General features: G+C 42.5%; 1 protein-coding gene across 5 annotated transcripts in view; it reads right to left on the bottom strand.

The window, feature by feature from the left end:
• Nucleotides 1-26,421, bottom strand: part of LYRM4 (LYR motif containing 4) — a 151,800-nt gene that overhangs the window by 85,170 nt on the left and 40,209 nt on the right. The window contains exon 3 of one of the 5 annotated variants that reach the window (XM_045003798.1): nt 16,870-17,671. The exons of the other annotated variants lie outside the window; for them this stretch is intronic. Within the exon in view, the coding sequence (XP_044859733.1) occupies nt 17,627-17,671 (45 nt within the window). The 3' untranslated portion in view covers nt 16,870-17,626. Of the gene's footprint in view, nt 1-16,869; nt 17,672-26,421 lie in introns of those variants that run through there. 5 annotated transcript variants of the gene reach the window in all.

Here is a 26,421-nt window from a genome sequence, read left to right as displayed (position 1 = left end):
AGCTACCCACAGTACAACACTACGAAAGTCTTGGTACTGTGGACGCAGTCCGCCGACTAAATGCACTTAGAACATTTTGTGTGGGGACACACACAATCGACTGTATAAAAACGATTTCTGAAAAAACCCACTTCTATAAATTCGACCTAATTTTGTAGTGTAAACATACCCTGAGCTTTCAGCAGTATAAAATACACAAAGATGGGTGCCAGTAACGCCGGTTTCTAATGATGTGGGCTAAGTAGTTTAAGGATCAGATTGAAACACCAATGGTCACTGAAACCACAGATTGAAGCTTTTACTGTATGTAGTCCAAATGGATTTTTCAACATTCAGGTTTACTTTAGAATGACCTGACTCAGCCAGAGGGAAAACTGGTTTGGAAAATGTGAGTTCTTTAGCCTATATTGCTGTAATCTCAATACTGAACTTTTGAAGTGCAGAATGAATCAAAAATTTTAATTTAAATAGAAATTCAGTCACAGCAATGCTTAAACATTAAATTCACAAAGCAACAACTTGATCATCTGCCATGCTGATCCAGGGGAATCTTAACATGTTTTAGACTCCAACCACAGCAGGGTTCCAAATCAACCTTCTTGAAGTGTTTTGGGTCAGTAGCGTCCTTTCATCTTGGGGGCATACTGCTTTTACTAGTCGTATCACATCTCTGCTACCAAAAATGAGAACCCCAAGCAGCAACAGGAATTACAAATTAAAATGTGTATGCCATAAATAAGAGCAACAAACAGTTATTGATCAGGAGTGACCTCAAGATGCTTGTATCTTTGCTGGCAGAAACTTCAAACACGGTGAAAGTGATGATTTTGATCACTGGGAGTTCATCCAACATGCAGGCACTGCAGTGCACTTTGTACCAGTAGGGTATGATGCGTGACCAAGAATGTGGGACAAGAGTAATTTTTAAAAGTGTGTGGGAGGGTGAAGAGAAATAACAAGCAATACAGAAATAGGGTGAAAAAGTGACATATAAGTGTGCACTTTCCTTACTACTAACAAAAGTATGATGCAGTGGTGTATGCAAAAACCTCCATTTTAAATTTCAAAACTCACTGCATATTCAGAATCTGGTGTAACACCGGGAGGTTCTAAAAGATGAAGGGAGTAGTTGGGGAGGAGAGATTGCAGGCATTTTGGATCAAGGATTGTATTTGTAAAACGTCTTTGTTTGATGCCTAAACGAATGGGAGACTGATATTTCATTGAAGGTCCCAGTGCAACTGTAATAAAATAATCATAATGTAATGCAGATATTGTATTTAAAAAATCTCTGCAACAGATAAAAAAAGCTGGCTACAACGTGGGCAGCCTGTCACACAACACTGCATGTTACCCATATCAACCAAATCTGTATGTTTATTTAAGATTGCATGTCTGAGGAAGGAGAGGAGTAAGTTGCATCTGGGAATTAGGATCCAAACAACAGTGCCCTAATTACGGACACAATAGTAGCTACAAACAAAAATAAGTGAAACCAAATTCATGTTAACACATATGTATCAACTTACAGTTGTATAACATATGCGAAGAGCAATGATCACAGTGTTTCTGTGCAGCCATTTATTCACTGCAATGGTCTATGCCCAGACTAATATTCTACTAGTAGATTTATGAGTGTCAAACAAACTTGCATTCCACAGGACAAGAAATATCAAATTAATTATTCTATTCAAGAAACCAGGCTGGGCATGGATAGCAATAATTTACAGGACTAGGACAACCAGGTATGTCTAAATATTGTGACAAAGTTCCTCCTCTACCTTGGTGGGTCCTGCGCTTATTGGCGGATTTGCTTGCCTCACAGATTCACCCTTTGGGTCAGGAAACAGCCCAGAGACCTTCCCCTCTGGTAGAAGCCACGGTCCAGGTCAATTCCTCCTGTGTTAGATCAGGAGTTGGGAGGTTTGGGAGGAACCCGGGCCCGCCCTCTACTCCGGGTTCCAGCCCAGGGCCCTGTGGACTGCAGCTGTCTAAAGTGCCTCCTCGTACAGTTGCGTGACAGCTACAATTCCCTGGGCTACTTCCCCATGGCCTCCTCCCAACACCTTCTTTGTCCTCACCACCGGACCTTCCTCCTGATGTCTGATAATGCTTGTACTTCTCAGTCCTCCAGCAGTACGCCTACTCACTCTCAGCTTCTTGCACACCTCTTGCTCCCAGTTCTTCGCACGCACGCACTTCCTCCCCCCTGGCTCCTTTTGGCCTGACTGGAGTGAGCCCTTTTATAGTATCAGAGGGGCCTTAATTAGAGTCAGGTGCTTAACAGCCTCACCTGACTCTTAGCAGGTTAATTGGAGTCAGGTGTTCTCATTAGCCTGAAGCAGCCCCTGCTCTGGTCACTCAGGGAACAGAAAACTGCTTATCCAGTGGCCAGTATATCTCCCTTCTACTACTCTGCTGTTCGCAACTGGCCTGGGTCTATCACGATATGCAGAAGAATGTTTGTGAAACACATTATGATGTTAACTGGCTTCCCATGACTATCCCATCCTCCACACCCTTACAGAAACTCTTGAAATATCTGTCAATTTGCTACCCTCAGAGAGTCAAACTGACATGAGATGAACCAAGCCCTTTGTGTTTAGAAATAACATCCTTCACTTAAGAACTTAAAGGCTGGATCCAGTGCTTAAAGGTTGGAGCAGAATTAAAGAAAGGAAATAAAAGTTTCCAATTATTCCACAAGAAATCTAACTAAGCTTTTATTTCTTTTGCTGCAAAGGATTCAGGAAAGCATCACTGTAAAAGCATTTTAAATGAGAGGCAAATGGCATTTAAAACAGCTTCATTTCCTATTTAGGGTGGACTTGAGAGACGAGGGGAGGGAGTATGTAGGAAGGAGTGTGGTTGAAGAGAGAAATAAAAGCACAGTAGCTGGCACTTCTGTGCAATAATATTACCAGCCTGCTGAGAGCAATTACAATAACACAGACAGCATTCGCTTTATTGTGACCTTATTGAATTAACTTTGAGGGGAAAAAACCCTGAGATTCAGCAGGGAATTTATTAGAAAATTTTAATGCCAACTTAACTTTGATCCCCAGGCCTCAATATTAAAGGTCATATCAATTACTATACTGTGGGAAACTTTGGGTCTCTGCTCCTGTGTTCTACCCTTCCCTATCTTTGTTTTCTTTTATAAAAATAGATCAGAACTCTCCCTCCCTCCCTCTAAGTTTCATGACACTTTTATATTAGAAACACAGTATCAATGTCCGTGTTTTACAGTAAGAGCCAGGAAGTAAAATAAAGAAGTTTAATTTTTACAATTTCAAATGAAATCTTAAGCAAGCAAGCAGCAAATAAGAACTGAAAAAATTAAGAAACTAAATGAACACTCTCGGCACTCTGAATTCATTACTGCTATTTTGGTATTCAGTTTTTAAAAAAAAATTCAAATCAATTAACTGCCCATAAATAATGAAACATATTCTTCCAGTACTCACAGTAAACTATCATGTATCACTCGTGTCAAACCCCTGTTGACTTCAGTAGGAATCAGTAGGAACGGTAAATGCTCTGCACTGAATCTAAAGATCAAATCCTTTATCTGGTAAACTGGTACAATTACCCTGCCCCCCTCCCTCAAAAGAAAAAAAAAAAGTTGGGAATAGGTATATTTAAAGTCTGTGAATATGAGTTTTTCAAAGGTTTGGAACAAGAACTGTCTTTTTGTTCTGTGTCTGTACAGCACCCAGCACAATGATATTCTTGTCTCTGACTGCGGCTCCAATGTGTTACTGCCATGCAAATAAATAGTATCACCTCCCACAACATCATGATGTGAGCTGCAGGTACTCAGAACCTCTCTCAGGTTATGCATGTATTGGGCTGCTTACATGTTACCCCCTAGAACAACTACTGCTGATAGATCTGCAGGGCTGATGGGTATTTACTTGAAAAGAAAATACTCAGCTTTTCACCCTGAGACTATGGAAGAGACAGAGAGATGGTCTGTGCTTTTATTAACGGGTATCAAAAGGCGGTGAGAAACAAGAAGCCTGTGGTTACATTGTGCCACTCCATTTCAAATGAGAGTGTGCATTAATAAAGTGGGAAACGGTGGTACACTGAATCAAGCACAGAGGCTTCATCATTAATGTAGGGAAGGGAAACCTAGAGCAGGAGCCAGCAACCTACGGCACGCGTGCCAAAGACGGCATGTGAGCCGATTTTTAATGGCACACTGCTGCCTGCCGGAGTCCGGAAGGCAGCAGTGTTCTATTAAAAATCCTGCCCAGCCTGGCCTGGTCCGCTCCCCCCGCGGGGACAGCGGGGCAGCAGCTTTGTCCTGCCAGCTCCCCTGCCTTTTCCTGCGGTGTGCTGGGTGTCTGCCCCTCCTCTGTCTCTCTGTCCCTCCCTCCCTGCCCGCCAATCAGCTGATGGCCCTTGCAAGGGAGGGGGTTGGGAAAGAGCAGAGTCAGCCTGCTCACTGCTCCTGGCAGAGAAGAAGTGGAGGCAGGGCCTTGGAGTGAGAGAGAGAGAGAGAGAGAGAATAGGGGCATATCCCCTCCAGGCCTCTGCCCCCCCCCCCCACACACCCAGGCCCAGGCCCTGTGCGCCCCCCATCCCATACACACCCAGCCCTCTGCTTGATTCCTTCACCCTCCCCCCCCCCGACCGCAGCTCTGACTCTGGCACCCCCACACATACACAGCCCCCTCCCCACCCCCTGCCCTGACACCTGCACCCCTCTCACATGTCCCCAGACCTCTGCCCTTACTCTTGCACCCCCCCACATCCCCAGCCCCCCCCACAACCTGACTCTTGCACTCCTCCATCCCCACTCCCACCCTGAGCACCTAATGGGAACTCCTGCACCCCCCCCCACATTCCCACCTGCACCCCTCGCACCAAATGGGAGCTGCCCAGGTAAGTGCCCCACACCCAAACCTCCTGCCCCAACCCTGAGCCCCCTCCCTCATTTTAGCTCCTGGCCAGACCCTTCACCCCCAGACCTGTGCTCAGTGCACTCCCACCCTCAGCTCAGTGCAGAGAGAGGAAGAGAATGGGCCAGAACCAGGGAGAAGGTAGGTACCCACTGTATGTGGGCAGGGCCGGGACCCCAGACCGGCAGCGGGCTGAGCGGGTCTGGCAGCCGGAATCCCTGCTAGCAGGAGCTGGCGGATGGAACCCCTGAGCGGCAGTGGGCTGACGGTCTGGGGTTCTGGCTGCCGGACCCTTGCCAGCTGGGGTCCCGGCCGCAGGCCCCGCTCAGCCCGCTGCCGGCCTAGGTGAACAGAACCCCCGACCAGCAGCGGGCTGAGCGGGCTGGCAGCGTAAGATCAGCATTTTAATTTAATTTTAAATGAAGCGTCTTAAACATTTTGAAAACCTTGTTTATTTTACAATACAACAATAGTTTAGTTATATAATATATAGACTTATAAAGAGAAACCTTCTAAAAAACATTAAAATGTATTACCGGCACGCGAAACCTTAAATTAAAGTGAATAAATGAAGACTTGGCACACCACTTCTGAAAGGTTGCTGACCCCTGGCCTAGAGTATTACTAAGAAAAGGGTAAAATTTGCAAGCGCCTAAGTGATTTAGGAAGTTAAATATTGACTCTCAATGTAACTTGGGCTCCTAAGTGCCCAAGTCACTTTTGAAAGTAGGACTGACACATTTCTGAAAATTTCACTCAAAAGCATGAAGCACCAATACTGGGTGAGTACCAGTGTACGACTTCTAGCACACTTTGGGGAAGAGACTCACGTTCACTTCTTAGCCTGCAAGGCGGTATGAAATGATATTTGTTACAGGTCCTCATTTCTCAGCAGCCTCTATGTCATCTCTTAATACAATAAAAAAAATAGGTCCAAGCACAATATTTCTTAACCTGATTAACTCGGGCTTCAAAACATGTTAATACATCAGGAACAGAAACCATTGTTATTATTTAGGCCCTGCCTATACTGTACTGAAAAACATGCTCGCTGAACTGGTTTAAAACGAAGTTCATGCTACTTTGATTTTAAACAGTGCTTTGGTGGCCAATGTGTGAAATACCGTTTTTCAACGTTTCAATTTTAAACTCAGTTTAAATACGATTTCACCTTCTTCATTCCAGCCAGACAAAGCATGTTTAATCTAAATTAGTCTCACGTTTAATCTGAATCAATCTGAAGGGTTTAGCATGTTTCAAACCAATTTGGCAAACACTATTTGAGCCCTACTGTGAATACAGGTTCTCACTGTCCAGCTAAGAGATGCATGCCTTTGACTCTAGATCTGCTTTCTCCACACAAGGTCCCCACAACACATCCTTCTGTGCAGTCAAGAAATGTACATAATCTGTCATGATACAGTAAATGTCAGCTCCTTTGCTTTCTGATTTGCTTTACTCTTGATGAAAAGATTGATTAAACATCTAGGTTTTAATGGGCTTTGACTCAGTAACCATTATCATTTAGTTCCTTTGAAGGCTGTCTTGCCAATGTCCTCTCATTTGAACAAGACTGATTCTTTTTATTCACTACTTTCAACATTTGTGTAAAAGTACAAGACAGCAGAATGGCTGCCAGAATAGTAAACTGAACTATACAAGATTTTTACCATTTAGTCTTATGTTCTTTATGCTATTTAACAGCCTCTTTTGATAGTAGAAACCTTTTAACTTTATAGTACATTAACAGTAAAATCTCTTGCTCTCCCCAGAGTAGATTGTGTGTGTCATTCTTTAGAGAGTTAGAAGAGAATACGGAATACAGGAACCGGAGTCCCAGTTTTCACATTGATTCAATCATGATAGGTAGGACATGCCAGGCCTCCACAATAATATTCAGTTCACAATGATGGCAGCTGTGTTGTTGTTTCAGTTGTCCTTTTACATATGTTCAAACTAGTAAATAAAAAGAATCTATCTCAAACCAATATTTTTCAAATGAGAGAACCTTGGTGTTACACTTCAGGATTTTGAGGAACTAAAATTACAATGGTTACTGAGTCAAAGCCCATTAAAGCCTGTGGGACCTGTTCCTGTATCACTGAAATCAGTGGGAGCTCTGCCACTGATTTCCATAAAAATAACTGTCCCTAGTGAGTGTCTCATCTCTCACCCCGGTTAGTGTAACTCTCTCTTCTCTGCCCTCCATGACTTTCACCCAAAATGCCACTGTGTGCTCTGACCACCCACTAAACTCTCCACTTCCTCTTTGCATCTTATTAAATCAAATTCAAAGCTTCTCCTCATCTACAGGGACCTAGAAAATCTTGATATTTCCTACTCTTTCCAATACTTTCATCTTACTCCTCTCCCATTGTCACTTTTTCTACTCAACTTTGTGCTTTTTATCATGCTGCCACTATGCCTAGAACAGTCTCCCTGTCCTCATCCACAGTATACTCTCCTTCAAAGAAGAGATCCTCATGCAACCCCCTCCCCCCCTTTTTGTCGTCATTAATAATCTCCTTCTTTCACTCCTGAATAACTCTCTCATGTCCTGGCTTATGCATTTGTTGTTTTAGTTTGATTTAGTTAGTCAGATCTTTAAAGGAATGATTACCTCTCTCTTGCTCTGTGTAAAGAACCATTTAAATCCTAGCACTATAAATGATTTATAAATAACAAAATAATGAACAATACCTTCTATGAGACACGGAGAACCCTGAACTCCGGTCTTAGCAGGTAAGTTGTAAGGAGAATTTTTTTTTTTAAGTTTGTAGTTTTAAAGTCTAATAGCAACATATTCTGTTAATGATTAGGATCTTAAAATTTTTGTATATATTTACCTTAAAAGCTCTGCAGTTTACCTTTAAAATCACAGAAGGTAAATAAAAAAAATCATGAAGCATAAAATTAGGAAGGAAGTAAATAGCTGCTTCATTGGAGCTATTTTCCCTCCTACTTGGTGCTCCATGTTATCTTCTTGTCAAGTGTTCAACCTTCTTCACCTCTTCCCCCCATTTCGTTTTTTCCATTCTTATTAGACATGTCTTCAATTTGCTAGTTGTCTTCAGGACAGCATTTTGCCAGGTATCTCTCATTCAGATGATTGTCATATGTGCAGCTTATTACTGCATGAAAGTAGTGGGGCTACAAGAAAGAGAATGGATGGTCTTAAGATACCAGACTGGGACTTGGGAGATTTTGGTTCAATTCTCAGCCCTGCCAGAAGCTTCTTATGTGATCTTAGGCAAGTTACTTAAGCCCCAACACAGGAAAGCACTTAAGCATATGCTTAATCATAAGCATGAATGGTCTCATTCATTTAAATGACATCTCATGTGCTTAAAGTTAATCATGTGTTTACGTGCTTATCTGGATCCAGTCACTCTCTCTGTGCCTCATTTCCCATGTGTAAAACAGGAATAATAATTCCTTTCCCCCAGCCTTTGTCTCACCTAGTTTGTAAGCTTTTCAAGGCAGGGACTTTCTCTTACTATGTTTATGTACAGCACTTAGTTCAATGGGTTCACAATCTTGGTTGAGGCTGTTACGCTAGCCTTAAAAGATTTGCTTCCTCCTTCCTCATAATGTATATGGCAAAAACCATCCTACTGTCAATTCAACAGTTTGGTTCTTTAATGTTATTTATTCTACAGTACATGACTTTATATACCAATTTTTGGACCTCTTCCCACACAGCACATACAAATCACACCAGAGCAATTTACAATATGTCAAATTGCTTAAGGAGACTTTTAAAAGTCTAATGTGTGAAGTTCACCATTGGCGTGATTTATTATTGATGTTCCACTGTTATAACTTGACAATTAAGAAATATTGATAAATGTAAACACATTATTGATGTCAATTAAAAAAGCACAAGATTGATTAACCTCCCAGAGGTGCACTGGCACAAGCAGTTAGAGAGTAATGACCATCAATAAGTATTCACTACTGAGAAATGCACAGGGAAATGAGGTTGCTGGGAGACAAGGTACTTTTGATTAAAATTAAAATCATTAAAACAGATAAGGTGAGCACTGGGTCAAAATTAAAAGTAAGCAAAGCACAAACAAGGTGCTGTAGTATTAACATGAAAGGCTAACTGGTCAGGTCATATGGTGCTCTGAGTAAACATATTACCTGACAAAATGGTTAAAATAACCCAGATCAATGCATTTGGATCTACAATCTTCACATATTGTGTATGTGCGCATGTCCCTATTTACATTCATTGTGTACACACACTGACAGTACATATGTACACATTATCTAGCTGGCCAGGGAAATAATACTAACTGTTCACATTCCTCATGTGAACTCACCATTCAGATGATGTATATATACAGTGTACATACAGGACAAAAATGTGCACATCTGACATACCTGACAGACGCATGAATGTGACGCAAGCAACACAGAATTTAAATGTGACCAGATTAATTTGGACTCCATTATTCTTTGGGGGTTTTTTTTAACCTGCTTTTGGAAATAAGGTGCTGGCTTAATGCCTTCCATCAAGATGAGGGGCATTGCAGCTATTGCTTGTAATGATCAAAAAAAGAGCACACCTCACTAGACGCAGAGCTGAAAAGAGAAGCAGTGCAGCATTACCCAGGAGATTGTGTAAGTATTAATTAAACTTCCTCCTGCACTACAAGTAATCTGGAAAAGTGTCTTCCTTGGTTAAAGTTTCAAAGGTGAGAGACTGACATACAGATATTAAAAACTGATGGCTTTCTTCCCCAGACCTCTACCTTCATCACAATATAACATCAGATAAAACACATCTGATTTCTTTCCTACCACTAGTAAGGTAGCACATACTCTCTCCGGTTTCTGTGCTTTAAGAACAGCCACTGCTAACAAATGACAGAGATCAAACAGCATTTGGATTATTTTATAAATTATAAAATTACAACGAAGAAGGATGATAATCGAGGATGTGTTGGCCGATAGATTTTTATAGAAAAACACTGCCAAAATAAAGCCCTTTTTAACCGAAGTCTAACTAACTACATATCCTGTCCCCCACCCCCCCCCTTTTTTTTTTTTACACTGACACTGGTTAATGTTTATGGGTTTCATACAAGAAATTAGCTTTGTATAGAGAAGTTAAAGAAAAGCATTGGCACCTAGTATACCGAGATAGGGAGGATGTTCCAGGCAGAGGGGGAAGCAGCAAAGGCATGAAAATAAGAAGGCAAGATAGGGAGGGGTGAAGCTGGATTCACTGATGATGCAAACAAGGCAAGGGAGACGTTGTAAGAAGAGATGTAATTAGAATCAACTTGTGCAGAGCCTTCAAGGCACGATTAAAACTCTTGGACTCGCTATGTTGGCAATGGGAGAAACAAATGGAGTGAAGAAAAGGATTTTAGCGACTGTATTCTGGATGGACTGGAGGGGAGTGAAATGGAAGTTGAGGGGGCCACAGAAGAGCACAGCTACTGAGTTGGGAGAGAACTAAGACAAGGATAAGAATTTTTAGCCATAAAAATAGAGAGGAAAGGTTGTAATGTTGAGCATCTGGGAGGATGGATGCCTGAATGTATCGGGAGAAAGAAAAGAAAGTTATTTAAAAAACAACACTCCAAGTTTGCAAGCTTAGGTGATTGGGGAGATAATGATTATGTCGACAACTTCAGCCTGAATCACACAGACTGAAGTTCAAGAGTGATACAATACTGTCCCAGAAAATCTGAAGCCCTGGATATGCATTTTAAATCTGATTCTGGAAAGAAGCATCTTTGATCAGTTTATGATACCATCAAGCCTGAGCCTGCTTTCTTTCAATCACCAATTTAAAAAAAAAAGACCAAGCCCTACTTCCTCCCTCACAAAACCCCAAACCAAACCCCCCTCCTCCCGCACCATACCAGGAGAGAAACATAGCAAGTTCCATTTTTCCAGCAAGGACTTATACAATGTTTTATCTCCAAATATATTATTGAAAAATTATGACCAGGTCAGATTCATATTCAGATATGAATATAAAGCTTATAATATAAATGTGAGCCTTGCGCAAAGGCTTTCTTCCCCATCAGTAACAAAAACAAATCACCACCCCACCTCTTTCTTCTTGGCTACTCTTGGTGTTACGTTGCAGGCTATATGATTTTATAAAAATATGCTAGTGAGTGAATATAATGTAACGAATATGCTTCACGCAAAAGGTCTCTTGTAAGGTATCTTTACAAAGCTCATAATCTCCTGAATGTGTTCCTCCTATTTCTATAAATGTATCACTCTTGTATCTAAAACTAGAAATATGAAATATAACTGTGAGGGCCTACTGTAAGTATGCAAAGTGTGGGCAAATAATGGTGGTTTGAAATCGTGATGGTTCCCATCAACCAGGACAATTGACTGTGGATGGCTCTATTGGCAGGCAGGCCTTCCTGTGAGTCAGGCTGGGAGGAATGAAGGCTTGGGGTCTTACAGTGACATGTGATCATGTCACCTGAACTGGTATCCATCTTTAACCTGGTGCTTTTCCAGTGAGGAGGGGTGGGAACCCAGAGGGACAAAGGATTCCCGCCTTATGCAAAAGATAGATAAGTGGGTGGGACAGGAAAAAAAGGCAGCCATCATGAAGAATCCCCTAGCTACCACCTGAGCTGGAACAAGAGCTGTACCAGGGGAAAGAGTTGTGCCCAGGCCTGGAAGGTGTCCAGTCTGAGAAAAAAAAACTTACTGAAGCATCTCTAAGGGTGAGATTATCTGTATTCAGTTTGACTAGATTTGCATGTTTTATTTTAATTTTGCTTGGTGACTTACTTTGTTCTGTCTGTTACTACTTGGAACCACTTAAATCCTACTTTCTGTATTTAATAAAATCACTTTTTACTTATTAATTAACTCAGAGTATGTGTTAATACCTGGGTGGGCAAACAGCTGTGCAAATCTCTCTATCAGTGTTATAGAGGGCAAACAGTTTATAAGTTTACTCTGTATAAGCTTTATACAGGGTAAAACAGATTTATTTGGGTTTAGACCCCATTGGGAGTTCAGCATCTGAGTGTTAAAGATAAGAACACTTCTGTAAGCTGCTTTCAGGTAAACCTGCAGCTGTTAGGGGACGTGATTCAGACCTGGGTCTGGGTTTGCAGCAGGCTAGCGAGTCTGGCTCAAACCAGGCCGGGCACTGAAGTCCTAAGCCTAAGGAAGGCAGGGACAGAAGTAGTCTTGGTGCATCAGGTGGCAGCTCCCAAGGAGGGTTCTGTGATCCAACCTGTCACAACCACCTCACCTCTTTCTTCTTGGCTACTCTTGGGAGTTGACTTGTGATTGATAAATCCAAAATTCTCTCAAACACTCTGCTCTGCTGCAGGGCTGGCCTCTCTCATACACCATGCATTAAAAGGCGAGAATGCTCAGCTTTAAGATGGACACAGTTCAACATTAGAAATTCAGCTTTACAAATCAGAACCACCAATTCCAACATAAAACTGGATAGCCAGATTAAAACATAGTGAACTGTAATGAACAGGAGTTATTTCTACCTACTATTCCTCTGCAAAGTTTTATATTTAAATTGAGTTATGAGTGCAACTCCCACTGGTGGTTTCATTTGGAAGTAATCCAGCTGAAGTGCTGCTGCAGCAAAAGGCTGGAAGTTGTATTTATCTGCATCTTGACACCGGATTCAGCTAAGTAGGAAGTACAAGGGGATAACAGGTAGACAATCGTGCCACCAAAAATTAGAAATGTGCCTATTTTCATGGCCTGTCCTGCTTGTAATTTACAAAAATGGAATTCTCCACAGATTCCAGCTATCTCAAAGAGCCACTGGCCTGCTGAGCTAGTGAAATTTAGAGCTGGTTAAGTGCAAGCGTGCCTATAGTACCAACACTAACTTCCTCCACTAACACATTGCCAAACTCACTTCCTCTCTCCTAAATGAGCCATTTTCCAATAGATAGCCCTCTCCCACACACACACAATCAAAGGCTCACTGACTCTGTGTAGTGCTATGTTGTTGTTATTCATCTGTACTGTGGAAGTGCATAGAGGTCCTAGGCCCACTGAGCTAGGTAGAAACATATATGAAAAATGATGCTTGCCCTAATGATCTTACCATTGAAGTATAAAGTTGAGACAACACAGACAGAGGAGCACAAGGTAAACCAGAGACAACAGTGGTCTGCGTGACAGGCAGCAGTCTTGCCACACCAGCTGCTTAACCACGGTCCAGTTTTTTGCAGGCATCATGGTCAAGGAGAGTTTTAAGGAGGACGAGATTGCTTTGTACATTTTGATTGCAAGAGGAACGGCGGAGTAGTGGGCCCCTTATTTTCTCCCTACCTCCCAAAAGCCAAACTCTCTTGGTACATCTCCCTCATACCTACCACCACCAAGCTTTGCTGAACTCTTCTGTGAGTGTGTACCCTCCCCACCACCTTGAAAATCTGGCCACCTTAGTAAGAGAAGTTGTGTACGTCCATAAAATGTTCAAATCACTTATATTATTGTAAACAATCTTTTTAACACTTATTTTGGATGGACTAGATGTCACCCTTTAACTCTGAATTGCCTTTGTCTTTGATGGCTGGTGTCACAACCTAAAGGTTACTTCAATGTAGGGTCTGTTTTTGTTTTTAATAATTACATATAGAATCTGTCACTTTGAGTTTAGTCACAGAGCAAACTGCAGCAAATCATTTGTGATAATACAACCTTGTCTTCCATCAGGAGTGTTAGATTGAAAGCCTAAAGACTAACATTGCCCTGGAGACTGGAACAGGTGTAACCTAGAGAGCGATATCACTTGAAGAGGGGTATAATGTCTGTTACACTTCCTGCACGTTCAGATGTTTGAAATTAAACTGTTGTGACAGCTCTGGGCTTTTGCATCTGTTACAATATTACATATTCTCTAATACTATACCATATGCCAAGATAAAAACTATCTGAGAAGACTGGTCGGAAGTAGGTCTCACCTTGCTAATAATGTCCTGTGATGGACCAAACATTAATCCCTCTGGATTTTTGTTCAAATTTATCAAAGCGTGTTCAAATTTACTCTTACTTCAGTTCACTTCCTGTATCCCACCCTACCCCTTTTTTCCAAAGCTATGACCAGCTAAAAGACAAAAAAATGTGCATATTCTTACATTATAATACAAAACACTATTGTAGCTATATATCTAATCATTTTAATTTTAACTTCAGGTTCCCTTTTCTCCTCTTGCAAAATTCTAGAATTAGATTTTTCTTGCCTCACTGATCACTGTGTTAAGTGTCAGCAAGAAGAACACCTACCTGAAAATTTAGCCGTGGTAAGGCTTTTAGTCACTTCTTCATGCTACACCTCCCTGTCTCACTGCATGCTTCTAGGGCAGGGGTAGGCAACCTGCGGCACGTGAGCTGATTTTCAGTGGCACTCACACTGCCCAGGTCCTGGCCACTGGTCCGGGGGCTCTGCATTTTAATTTAATTTTAAATGAAGCTTCTTAAACATTTTACATACCTTATTTACTTTACATACAACAATAGTTTAGTTATATATTATAGACTTATAGAAAGAGACCTTTTAAAAACATTAAAACGTATTACTGGCACATGAAACCTTAAATTAGAGTGAATAAATGAAGACTCGGCACACCACTTCTGAAAGGTTGCCAACCCCTGTTCTAGGGTGCCTGAATAAAACAAGGGCAGTTGTATTTCAGACAGTTTTGTACCTCTTGAGTTCTCCTTTCAAATGAACTCAAACTTAAGTGCAATTTGAATTAAACAAACAAGTTTTGCTCGGTTTCAAATGGAAGATAAAAATCAGCACAAGCTTGAGTATGTAATTCAAAGACAGGTGAGCCACATTAATTGCAAACCAAGAGGAAGATTGGTCTTGCAATTAAAGCATTGGACTGGGACTCAAGAGATCTAGATTCAACTCCCAGCTCTACCAAAGACTTCTTGTAAAACCTTGGGAAAGTCTCTTAATATCTCAGTTTCTCTTCTGTGAAATGGGGACATTGTCTTCCCCCCCTCCCCCATTGATTTGTCTATTTATACTGTAAGCTCTTTGGCGCAGGGACTGTCTCTACTGTAATACAAATAAATAAATAAATAGATATCTGACAACAAAAATCATAGGTAAAATGGTAATGAACTGCCAAGAGAGGAAAGCTATTAGTAAATATAGTGGAGAAAAGCAGACACACTTTTTTAACTCCACTGAGATCCACAGTGCTGGGAGAGCTATCCAAAAGAACAGAATGGAAAAAAATGATCAATATTAGGCTTTAAAAAAAGCCAATAGGGATGGGTTAGCATGTCGGTATGCAGGAGAGCTGGGTTCAGGATGAAGTTTGGGGCTTCCATTTCCCAGGCCAGCAGAGATAGGGAAATATGCTGAATCACCCTCAAGGGAAAAGGTGGAAGCTTACTGACTCGGAGAAAGGCTCTTGGAGAGAGCAATGTGCTTTTGTTTCTGGATTCCACATAAAGAGATAAACAACATACATGGTTCTGAGGAAAGGGCAGAGAAAAAGAGGGAGAGAGGAAATGATGAAAGTCAAACAAGCTTAGAAGAAAATAAACAAATAAACAAACAAATGCCCACTCCCTTCCCTGGAAATATACTCCATCCAAACTGTAGATTATCTGGACTAAGAGGGGAAAGCAGGTTTTCCATTCAGAGATACAGAACCTATGTTAGCAATCTTATCACTCCATGTTGCATGGAGTTTTAAAATTCCAGGGAGATAATTACAGGCACTCTGAGATATTTTTATTTGTACAGTTTAGAATTACACCGCTACCTCGATATAATGCCACCCGATATAACACGAAATTGGATATAATGCGGTAAAGCAGTGCTCCGGGGGGGGGGGGGTAGGGGTAGGGGGCAGGGCTGCGCACTCCGGTGGATCAAAGCAAGTTCGATATAACACTGTTTCACCTATAACACGGTAAGATTTTTTGGCTCCCAACGACAGCGTTATATTGAGGTAGAGATGTACGTGCAAGAGTTAAAAAGTTAAAATAAAATCAATTCAGATGAGCCTGTTGAAGCAAGCACTAAATTCATTTGCCATCTTTACATGTTTTTTCCAAGTAGCAAATCTGATAAAAAGAAACCTCATTCGTGCACAAAGATAATTTGCTGTCAGTAGGAACAGAAACGTTCAGATTTTTGGTTCATGAACCCCCAGCATCAACAGTAAACAGTACAACATTTTCAAGAACGTTGTGGGTGTTCAAACAACCTTTTGAATGTGGGGTTCAAGGCTTTCTCCAACTATGCTGTGCTCTTGGTTACAGAATTGCCATTACATAACCAAACATATTATATAATTTTGCAACTCTCAAATAACAAGGGGGAAAAAAAACCCTAATGTTTGTCTTATCTATAGCCTTAAATTAACATTACTAGCAAGAAGTTTCATAGTCAAGATTCTGCTGCTAAGTGCATTCTGCCTCTAATGCTTAGTAGTCTAAGTAGCTCTCTTGGAGGGTGAGAAGGTCTATATGATGGTGAACTCCAAATCCATTAAAGATTTTGTAGACTGGACCCAGCACTCTGAATGCTTAAAAAGAGCATGCCCACTTCTGCCTAAAATATTTTACCTGCCACGGTTGTAAGTAAAACTAAGATTATTAGAACTGAAAAGATCAGAGGGAAAAAAACACCCTTATTTCTCAATTATGTTAGTTTGTGTCTGTATGAGTCAATTCCATTGCTCCCCCAAAATAGTCAGCCAGCCCCGTTTGTGTAAAACAACAGGAAAATGTGGTGGTAAAACCAAAAAAAATTGGCAGTGGGATCCAAAAGCAAGTGCAATAGCTAAACAAAATTTAGTTTTTGCTTTTCAAACTGACTACACTTCAAATTGTCTGTGCCTCTCTAACATTCTCTAAAAACCCGTGAACATTAAAAATAAAATGTTGAATACAACAGCACATACAGTACTAAAAGAATGCCATTTAATCAAACCACTTAGGAGGTGCTGAAAGAACAAAAATATTCAAAATATTCTATGCTTTATTTTTTATGCTGCAGATATATTATTACTGATTCATAATAATACTAGTGCTGTTCTAGTACATTCATCAGCCGCAACCTCTACTACCACCAAGTCGTTGCTTGCATCCATAACACTGCTGAGGGGACATATTGGCAATGACTGCATCAAGAAGGTCAAGCACTCTGGATATGCCCTACTGCATCGGATATAATGTAACTCAAAAACCAAACTATTAATCCAGGAGAATTGTTCTAACGGTAGAGAATACACAAACAGAGGTTCTAACATGAAATATACTTGTCAACTAATTACAGTAAATTGCAATGGAAAAACCAAGACTGTTACAAGATTAAGACAGGTATGGCATAACCACATGACTGGGAGACAGGATCTGACAGTGACTTTGGCTGTATCACTCAACACTGCTTCAGTTTTCAGCTCAATGAAATGGGGATAATGCTTACCAACCCCAAAGAATACTGCAAGGATTAAAAGAGGTTTATAATATGCTGTGAATGTGAAATATATTTTAAGCGTTTGGTACTTAGTATTATAAGCACAGCCCATTAAATAGAATTGTCATAGCTCATAAACATTCTTCTTACAGTTCATATTCATATACATAAGAAAGGAAGGTCAAACAATTCAAACGATATTAAAGAGAGGAGTCATCACCGTCCATCTGTTCACTCGGAGCATGGCTATACCGGGAAGATAAGTTAGCACTAATCAGGGAAACCCTCACGTAGTGCTCCTCCAGAAGTTTATGGTGTATTGTTGGTCACCCTGCAAAAGAAACTTCTGTATAAAGCACAATTCTCCTCAGTTTGGACTACTTGAAAGAACAAGCAAAAGCAATAAGGCGTCAAAACCTTTTTACTGAAGGGTACTTCAGTGATATGATGTCAAAACAAGAATGATTGGTACTGTAGTCTTCATATCTGTTGGGAAATCCAGAATAATTCCTTCTTAAATGTAGAGCTAAAAGACTAAAGCCTTCCAGTTTCAGTCTAAGGCTAAAAAGAAGTCTTTTGTAGGATGAAAACAAGTAATAATAAATAGTTTTGTGGATTAAAATAGGCATTTAACCAAAACACACTGGTCCCATACAGATTTTCATTTTGGTGCAGTGAAAATCAAAGGCTGTTGTAATATCATGAAGAGAACTAGCTAGGACTTGAACACACACAACACAAATGAGCTTTCAAAGTGGCTTGTATAAACCCTCAATCTAAACAAAAGCAATATTTTTTCAGGGAAGCCTCTCCAATCCTCCTCCTGTTCAAACAGTAGTAATAGTTCTTCAGAGAAATCATGCGAGCATAAATAGAAACTGTTTGGATAAACAAGTGGCAGACACCATATCACACTAGTGGGGACAGTAGAACTCATTCTGTCTCAATAACCACATACACAGGATTTTACATTAAAGTTATCCTGCTCATCTAGAGTTGACTGTATGCTGGCATTAACAGCTGCAACTTTTCCACTCTTTTAATGACGACAGTACGCTGGTCACAGTGTATAATCCCCTTTTCTGCTGTTAGCACACCAGATACAAGAAAAACCTCCATACCATGCGTTATAGGCAGAAAAGAATCTGTGATTTGCTCCCTTCCTTACCCATCCTATTTTCAAATCAAACCAATAACTAGGAAAGTGTGGGAAGACAGAGGTTGAGATTAATGTTCCTTCATGCATTTTAGCTTTATAAAGCTCCTTTTAAAACATTCAGGAAAATACTGTGGTAACTGACATGAAATGACAGTAATCTGTCACTATTTCACATTTCCCACGAGACTGATTCAAATTGTTATTTATGAACCTTATACTTCAGTGGTCACTTTGATGACTAAACCATAAATTAGCATGTAAATTTGATTTCACAGTAACAACAAATTGTCAGCAAGCTGGGATATTATTTAATTTCGATCGACATGCAATGAAAAAGTCAGCAACACCAGATGTGCTATATTATAATAAATCCCCAAACTTACAAAAACGCACACTACATCTAATATTTGCTTCATTGTTTTTGTGTTTAAAAACACAAACAATTTATATATGTTTTAGGGTTGGTTTTAAATATAAACCCATTATTTTATGTCAGTTCATGCAATTAATTAAATTGTTCAATTAAAATAAGACCACAAATAAACAATCAAGATGTTAGAGAAATGTGAGCCACACAAAAATTGTGTTTTTCATGGAACAGATGATTGTAAGTGCAACACAGAATGGAAGAGACTCTAGGTCTCTTGTACTTTCACCCTAATTTACATGTGTACTTTAGGACAAGGCAGAGACTTGTTTCATAATATTTAGAGCTTGCTTTATAGATGAAGTGCTGCCAGCACTGAAGTATATAATTTGTTCCCCAAAAGGACACTGACAATTACTTTTGCTTATTTAGAAATACATTTTTCATTTGGTATAGAGACTAATTCAGCTTCAGTTATTCCAAGTATCAACATTCAAAGCCCCCCAAAGCGCACACATCTCTGAAATTCACTTGCTAAACTCATTTCCTTCTATTAGATTATGTTTTTAAAGAGAAGCCTCACCACATACCATCTGCTATTATTTTTACTCCAATAAAAATATATCTATATATAGATACATATACACCCTTTGACAGTCAGACTTAGAGAGATTCTATCTTGTCTGAAAGAAGAAAAAATCTAAAAGGGTGACCAAAGAAATGCTTAGAGAAAATTAACACCTCCAAAATAGTGAAAATACCGTATTCCATATCTGACAAGAATTTTCCCTTCCATTTCTACAAAATCCCCTGCATTTAAATATATTTTCCCCTGAAATTTTACACAGAGTGATCTCAAAATGCAATCGAATTACAGACTTTTTTTGAACCAGGAGGTTGGCTTACAAAACTAAAGAAACCCCTTAGAGAGTAAAAGCTCTTAAAAGCTATAGATTTAGCAACTGTCATAGGTAAAGGTGAAGATAGTCAAGACAAACTAAAGAACAAAACTGAGAAACAGACAAATGGTTCTGTAAAAGAGAAAAATATAGATCTCTAAATGATCTTGCTGATTTACAATGCATTTAAGTTATGTGTATCAAACCATTAAAAATTAAGAATATTTTTAAATTTAAATATAAAGAGGGAGATTTTCAAATGTGAAAATCCAAATTGAAAATCAGTGGGAATTGAGTGCCAATGTTTAAAGCTATAATTTAGTCGCAGAAGTCACTGCCCGCGGGGTCATGGAGCTACGGGGTACCCACGCTACCCCTGGAGCTCCAAGCTGCTGTAGGCGGCAGGGTACCCTGCAGCCCCAGTGTAGCTGCCCTGCTTCAGGCGGTGTGGGGCCTACAGATCCCCATTTTGTCAGGGATATTTTTAGTAAAAGTCATGGACAGGTCACAGCTTCTGTTAAATTTTCTTTTTTGCCTGTGGCCTGCCCGAGACTTTTACTAAAAATATCCACGACAAAATCTTAGCCTTACCTATGTGCCTTTGGAAATTTCCCCCTATAGGTGGAACTGTGTCTTTATATGCCTGAGCCATTTTCACAGGGATTTCCATGTTCATAGCTGAAGGCAAAATATAGCCCTAGAGGATTATTTCTAGATTGACAAATATGAGATTACCTCTTATTAAATTCATTTTTTGTGAATACTTCAGAGCAACAAGGTGAACAAAATTAATGGCTTAAAATGGTTCTGTTGATGTCATGACAACAGTCATGACCATGTTTTGAATAAACTTTACACACGTATGTTTTCATAGAGCCAAACAAACTCTGATTGTTCGTGTTGTGACAATGTCACTTAAAAAATATAACAACTGTATTTGCTAGTGTCTACCGGGTCCCTATTATTTTATAAATAGGAACCAAAAGAGACGGTGGGAATGTAGAACAGAGATTAAGAGAAAGTTACTCACCTTGCAGTAACTGAGGTTCTTCGAGATGTGTGTCCCTGTGGGTGCTCCACTCTAGGTGACGGTGCGTCCCGGCGCTGTCGATCGGAGATTTTCGGTAGCAGTGCCTGGTTGGGGCGCATGCACTCAGATGGTATCTCCCGTCTAGTTGGAATCTTCCTGAGTGCGTGCGCCCCACACCCTCCTCAGTTCCTTCTCTACCGTGGAGAGTAATCTTAGTACTCCAAAGTAGAGGGGAGGAGGGCGGGGAGTGGAGCACCCACAGGGACACACATCTCGAAGAACCTCAGTTACTGCAAGGTGAGTAACTTTCTCTTCTTCTTCGAGTGCTGTCCCTGTGGGTGCTCCACTCTAGGTGAATGTATAGCAGTACCCACTACGGTTGGTGGGACTTTGGAGATACGGCAGGGAGTAATGAAGATAGTACTGTATGACCTACTATTGTGTCTGCCGTGGTGTTTTGCGTTAGAGCACAGTGTTTTGCAAACATGTGTTCAGATGACCATGTAGCCGCTTTGCAGATATCAGGAATGGGAACATTGTGTAAGAAGGCAATGGATGCCGACATGGCTCTAGTGGAATGAGTTCTAACGCCTTCAGGCGGTTGAAGATTCATCGCACGGTAACAGGATCTGATGCAGTCAGAGATCCACTTGGACAGACGTTGTTTAGAGATAGTCATACCGTTTGATTTTCTTTGGTAATGGAAACAAAGAGTCGCGGAGACTTGCGAAATGGTTTAGTCCTGTCTAAATAAAAGGCAATTGCTCGCCTGACATCGAGAGTATGTAGGGTTGCCTCTTGTGGAGTCTTGTGAGGTTCGGGATAGAAAGTAGGTAAGTATATAGGTTGGTTGAGGTGGAAGGTAGATACCACTTTAGGAAGAAATTTAGGATGTGGTCTCAAAGTGACTTTGTCTTTGGAGAAGATTGTGTAGGGAGAGTGGGCCATCAGGGCACTCATTTCACCTACTCTCCTTGCCGATGTTATGGCAACTAAGAAAGCCACCTTCATGGATATATGGAGATGAGAGGAGGTAGCCAAGGGCTCGAATGGAGGCTTCATGAGAGCGTGTAGAACGAGGTTAAGATTCCATGAAGCAGCTATTGGGTGAATTTCAGGGTAGAGGTTTTGTAGGCCTGTGAGAAATCGTTTTAGGGTTGGGTGAGTAAAGAGTGAATAACCTGCTAAGAGGTCATGGAAGGTGGTAAGTGCCACCAGGTACACTTTGGTGGAGCTGAGCGAATGTCTGTCTTGTTTTAGTTCCAAGAGGTAGCGTAGAATGATAGGGAGGGTTACCATATTGGGCGCTAAGTGCTTACGTAAGCACCAGAGGGCGAAATTCTTCCACTTCTGCAGGTAGGTTTTATGAGTGGAGTCTTTCCTACTGTGCAGGAAGACATATCGGACTTGCTCAGAACAGGCTAGTTCATGGGTTTGGAACCATGAAGGAACCACGCTGTGAGGTGGAGCTTGAGGAGCTCAGGGTAAAGAGCCAGTCTATTGTTCTGGAAAAGGAGATCTGGCCTGTTGGGGAGAGCCTGTGGGTGACGGGAGGACATGCAGAGTAGGTAGGGATACCACGTCTGTCTCAGTCAAGCCGGGGCAATAAGTATGACCCGGTCCTTATGGTCCACAATCTTCCGAAGAACCCCGTGTAGCAGAGGGATTGGTGGAAGGCATACAGGAGAGAGGTGTTCCGCGGGATGAGGAATGCGTCTCCTGGGGATGGAGTTCTGAGTCCCACTCTGGAGCAAAACTGGGGACATTTTCAGTTCTGGGTTGTGGCAGAGAGGTCTACTGACGGGGTGCCCCAGAGGGAGAAGAGCTGTTGAAGTATTGTGGGGTGCAGTTCCTATTCGTGTTCCGTCGAGAAGTGCCTGCCGAGTGCGTCGGCAGTAGTGTTGTGGCAGTCTGGCAGGTAGGAAGCGGTGGTCTGTATTTGACGTTATATACACCAATTCCATAGACGGATGGTTTCCATGCAAAGAGAATGTGAGCGTGCTCCCCCTTGTCTGTTGATGTAGTAATACATGCTATGTTGTCTGTTAAGACTCGCAGGTATTTGTTCTTTATGAGGGGAAGAAAATGAAAGCACGCTCATCTCACAGCTCTGAACAATAAGAGATTTATGTGTAGGTGCGACTCTGATGCAGACCACTAGCTTTGTGCCCTGTGTCCCTCTAAATGCGCTCCGCAACCAATTAGGGAAGCGTTCGTGGTGAGCACGAGTGCTGGGGATCAGTTCTGGAAGGAAACCTTAGTGCAGAGGTTCTCTGGTCTTGTCCACCACTGTAGGGAAGCTAGAAAGTTGGGAGGCGGAGTTAACAGCATCCGTAAGGTGTGTCTGTTGGGTTTGAAATTGGAATTGAGCCAGCCCTGAAGACATCTCGTGTGCAGCCTGGCGTACTGGAGTATGAAGGTAGTGGCTGCCATATGACCAAGGAGCTGTAGGCAGAGTCTTGCCTGTGTCCTTGGATGAATAGAGAGCGTGCGTTTGAGCTGCGTGATAGCGGGGAATCTGTGATATGGGAGCAAGGCTCTGCTCTGGATTGAGTTGAGATGAGCTCCGAGGAACTCAATCTGTTGTGTAGGTGTCAGGGTGGATTTTTGGGCATTTATTTGGAGGCCTAGGCTGTGAAAGAGGGCGATAGTGAAAGAGTAGCTTGGAGAGTCTCGCCATAGGAGTTGCCCTTGATGAGGCAATCGTCCAGGTAGGGGAACTGCGTGACCCCATGTTTGTGGAGGTGAGCCACGAGTACAGCTAGAATTTAGGAAAAAAACTCCTGGCGCTGTGGAGAGGCCGAAAGGAAGAACTCCATATTGGAGATGGTCGTGACCGATTGTGAAGCTTAGAAAGCGTCTGTGAGCTGGATGAATTGATATATGAAAAGAGACGTACTGTGGGTTGAGGGCTGAAAACCAGTCCCCTTGATCTAGTGCAGGAATTAATGTGCCCAGTGTGACCATTTTGAATTTCTGTATCCTCGCGAATTTGTTCAGTTGGCGTAAGTCTAGTATAGGCCTCCAGCCCCCAGTCCTTTTCTGGGTCAGGAAGTAATGGGAGTAGAAATCTTTCCCTGGATGTAGCATTGGCACAGGCTCCACTGCACCTAGCTGTAAAAGATAAGCAACTTCTGCGCGAAGCAGGTGCTCATGAGAGGGGTCCCTGAAGAGGGACGGGGAAGGGGAGGAGGATAGGATATGAATGGGCTAGAGTAACCGGACTGAACTATCTCGGGGACTCAACGGTCCTGTGTAATTTGCTGACAGGCATGTTGGAAACTCTGGAGGCGGTGGCGAAATGGGCAAATAGGCTGTGGAATCAAGGAGTGGTCGCACAGATCCTGAACCAACCTTTTAAAATTGTTTATTCCCAGATGGATGGGAAGTGGTTGCTTGATCTTGATCTTGTCTGCGCTTAGGGGGTCTAGCGCGATTCCTATTTATGTGGTAAGGTTTGGGTTGATATCGTTGACCCCTGGGAAGAGATGGGTGAATGCCCAGGGTGCGCAGTGTCGCTCTAGAATCTTTCATCGTATGAAGTAGTTCATCAGGTGTGGTTTTGTATTTTTTTTTTTTTTTTTTAAAGAAAACAGTTTATGTTTATCAAAGGGGAGGTCCTCCACTTTGTTCTGCAGGTCTTTAGGGATGCCAGATGCAGAAAGCCATGAAGATCTGCGCATAATCACAGCCGGTGCAGTTGTACGGCTGCTGTGTCTGTCGTGTCTACAGAGGCTTGTAGGGCTGTTCTGGAAATCAATTGGCGCTCGCTCAGAATTGATTTAAAGCCTGGTGTCCTGTCCTCTGGAATGTAAGAGGCAAATTCAAAAGTTTATTGTAGTCATCAAAGTCATGCCTGGCAAGGAGTGCAAGGTAGTTTGCGATCCAGAATTGTAGAGTGGAGGATGTGTGAACCTTGCGACACAATACGTCAAGGTGTTTACGGTCCATGTCCTGCGGGGTGGACTGATATTGTGGCTGTTTCGTTCTTTGTGCGACTGCATTGATAATGAAAGAGTTCAGTTGTGAAAAAAAAATAGGAAGTCAGCGTCCTTAGCAGGAACATAGTATCTATGTTCGGCTTTTCTGCAGGTTGGTAATAAAGAAGCTGGAGTTTGCAGAGAGCGTCAGCTGGTTCCAAGAGTGCCTCATTTATAGGGAGCGAAGTAGGGAAACTGAGGCTGGAGGCTGCGGACCTTAGCCTGAGGTGGAAAAAGGCTCCAGTGGGGGAGGAGATGGAGGTGTGGTGAACTCTGCTTGCCGTTGTAGATCAGGTTCGCGCTCAGTGAAGGTAGCCAGTTCAGGTGGTGGGACTGCGCTGTCATGTTAAGAAGCGAAAGTGAAAGTGTGAGCGGTGCAGTGGGTCGGTTGTTGGTGCCCTGCAGGGGGTCTGTTGTTGGTGCAGGGGCGGAAGGCAGGCTCGGTGCCGACGTCCTACCTGGCACCGGGGCAGAGCACGCGGTCGGAGCCGCGGCTTTTTTTTTTTTTTTCCCCTTCCCTTCTTCCGCCCAGAGGCTTGCGGTGCCGACGGCTTTGTCGGCACCGGGGCAGAGCGCGCAGCTGGCTTCGCGGCTTTTTTTTTTTTTTTTTCACTGAGGCTTGCGGTGCCGACGGGTTTGTCGGCACCGGGGAGAGCGCATAGCCGGCTCCGCGGCTATTTTTAGTCCTCAGGCTTGCGGTGCCGACGTCCTTGTCGGCACCGGGGCAGCGCGCGCAGCCGGCTCCGCGGCTATTTTTAGTCCTCAGGCTTGCGGTGCCGACGTCCTTGTCGGCACCGGGGCAGCGCGCGCAGCCGGCTTCGCGGCTATTTTTTGCCGTAAGGCTTGCGGTGCCGACGTCCTTGTTGGCACCAGGGCAGAGCGCGCAGCCGGCTTCGCGGCTATTTTTAGCCCTGAGGCTTGCGGTGCCGACGTCCTTGTCGGCACCGGGACAGAGCGCGCAGCCGGCTCCGCGGCTGTTTTTATGCTGAGACGCTTGGTGCCCCGGAATCCTTCTGTGTTCGCCTCTACGGTCTGTGGGAGCCGTTGTTGAGGCGTGATCCGGGGCTGAGGCGCCTAGCTTGGGCGCTGTCAGCACAGAGGGTAGGGATCTCCCAGGAGACCCCTTACCCTTGTTAGAGTCTCTCCTATGAGACTGCTCTGCTTCTTGCCTCCGCTCCAGGGAGGGTGAAGCAACGCTCCCCACCGGTTTCGATCTGGCTGGGGAGGATGTGGGAGTGGGTTTAACTTTCCCCATCTCCGAAAGCGGCTGCGGGGATTTCTCCATGAGAAGCATTTTAAGCCGCAGGTCCCTGTCGTGCCGAGCCCCCGACTCGAGGCTCATACAGTAGAGGCACTTTGCGGGGATGTAGGCTTCCGCGAGGTACTTCACACAATGTGAGTGCCCATCCAACCTTGGTATGGAGTCGTGCCAGAAAACACACCTCTTGAATCCTGAAGCCCCTGGCATTGTAAATTAGAAATGGCAGGGGAGAGTGTCTCAGTGAGAGACAAGTCTGAAGTGATTTTTTTTTAAAACTAAGTAACTAACTATGTAACTATACTAAAGGAAGGGAAACAACTGGGAAGTAATTAATAATTATTTCTATGTTCTTTGTTACTGTTTCCTATAGATACCAGGGAAGAGA

The sequence above is a fragment of the Mauremys mutica genome, chromosome 2, assembly GCF_020497125.1.
Source record: "Mauremys mutica isolate MM-2020 ecotype Southern chromosome 2, ASM2049712v1, whole genome shotgun sequence".
Taxonomy (NCBI): domain Eukaryota; kingdom Metazoa; phylum Chordata; order Testudines; family Geoemydidae; genus Mauremys; species Mauremys mutica.
Note: the sequence above shows the minus strand (reverse complement) of the source record. Positions and strands in the feature narration are given on the sequence as shown.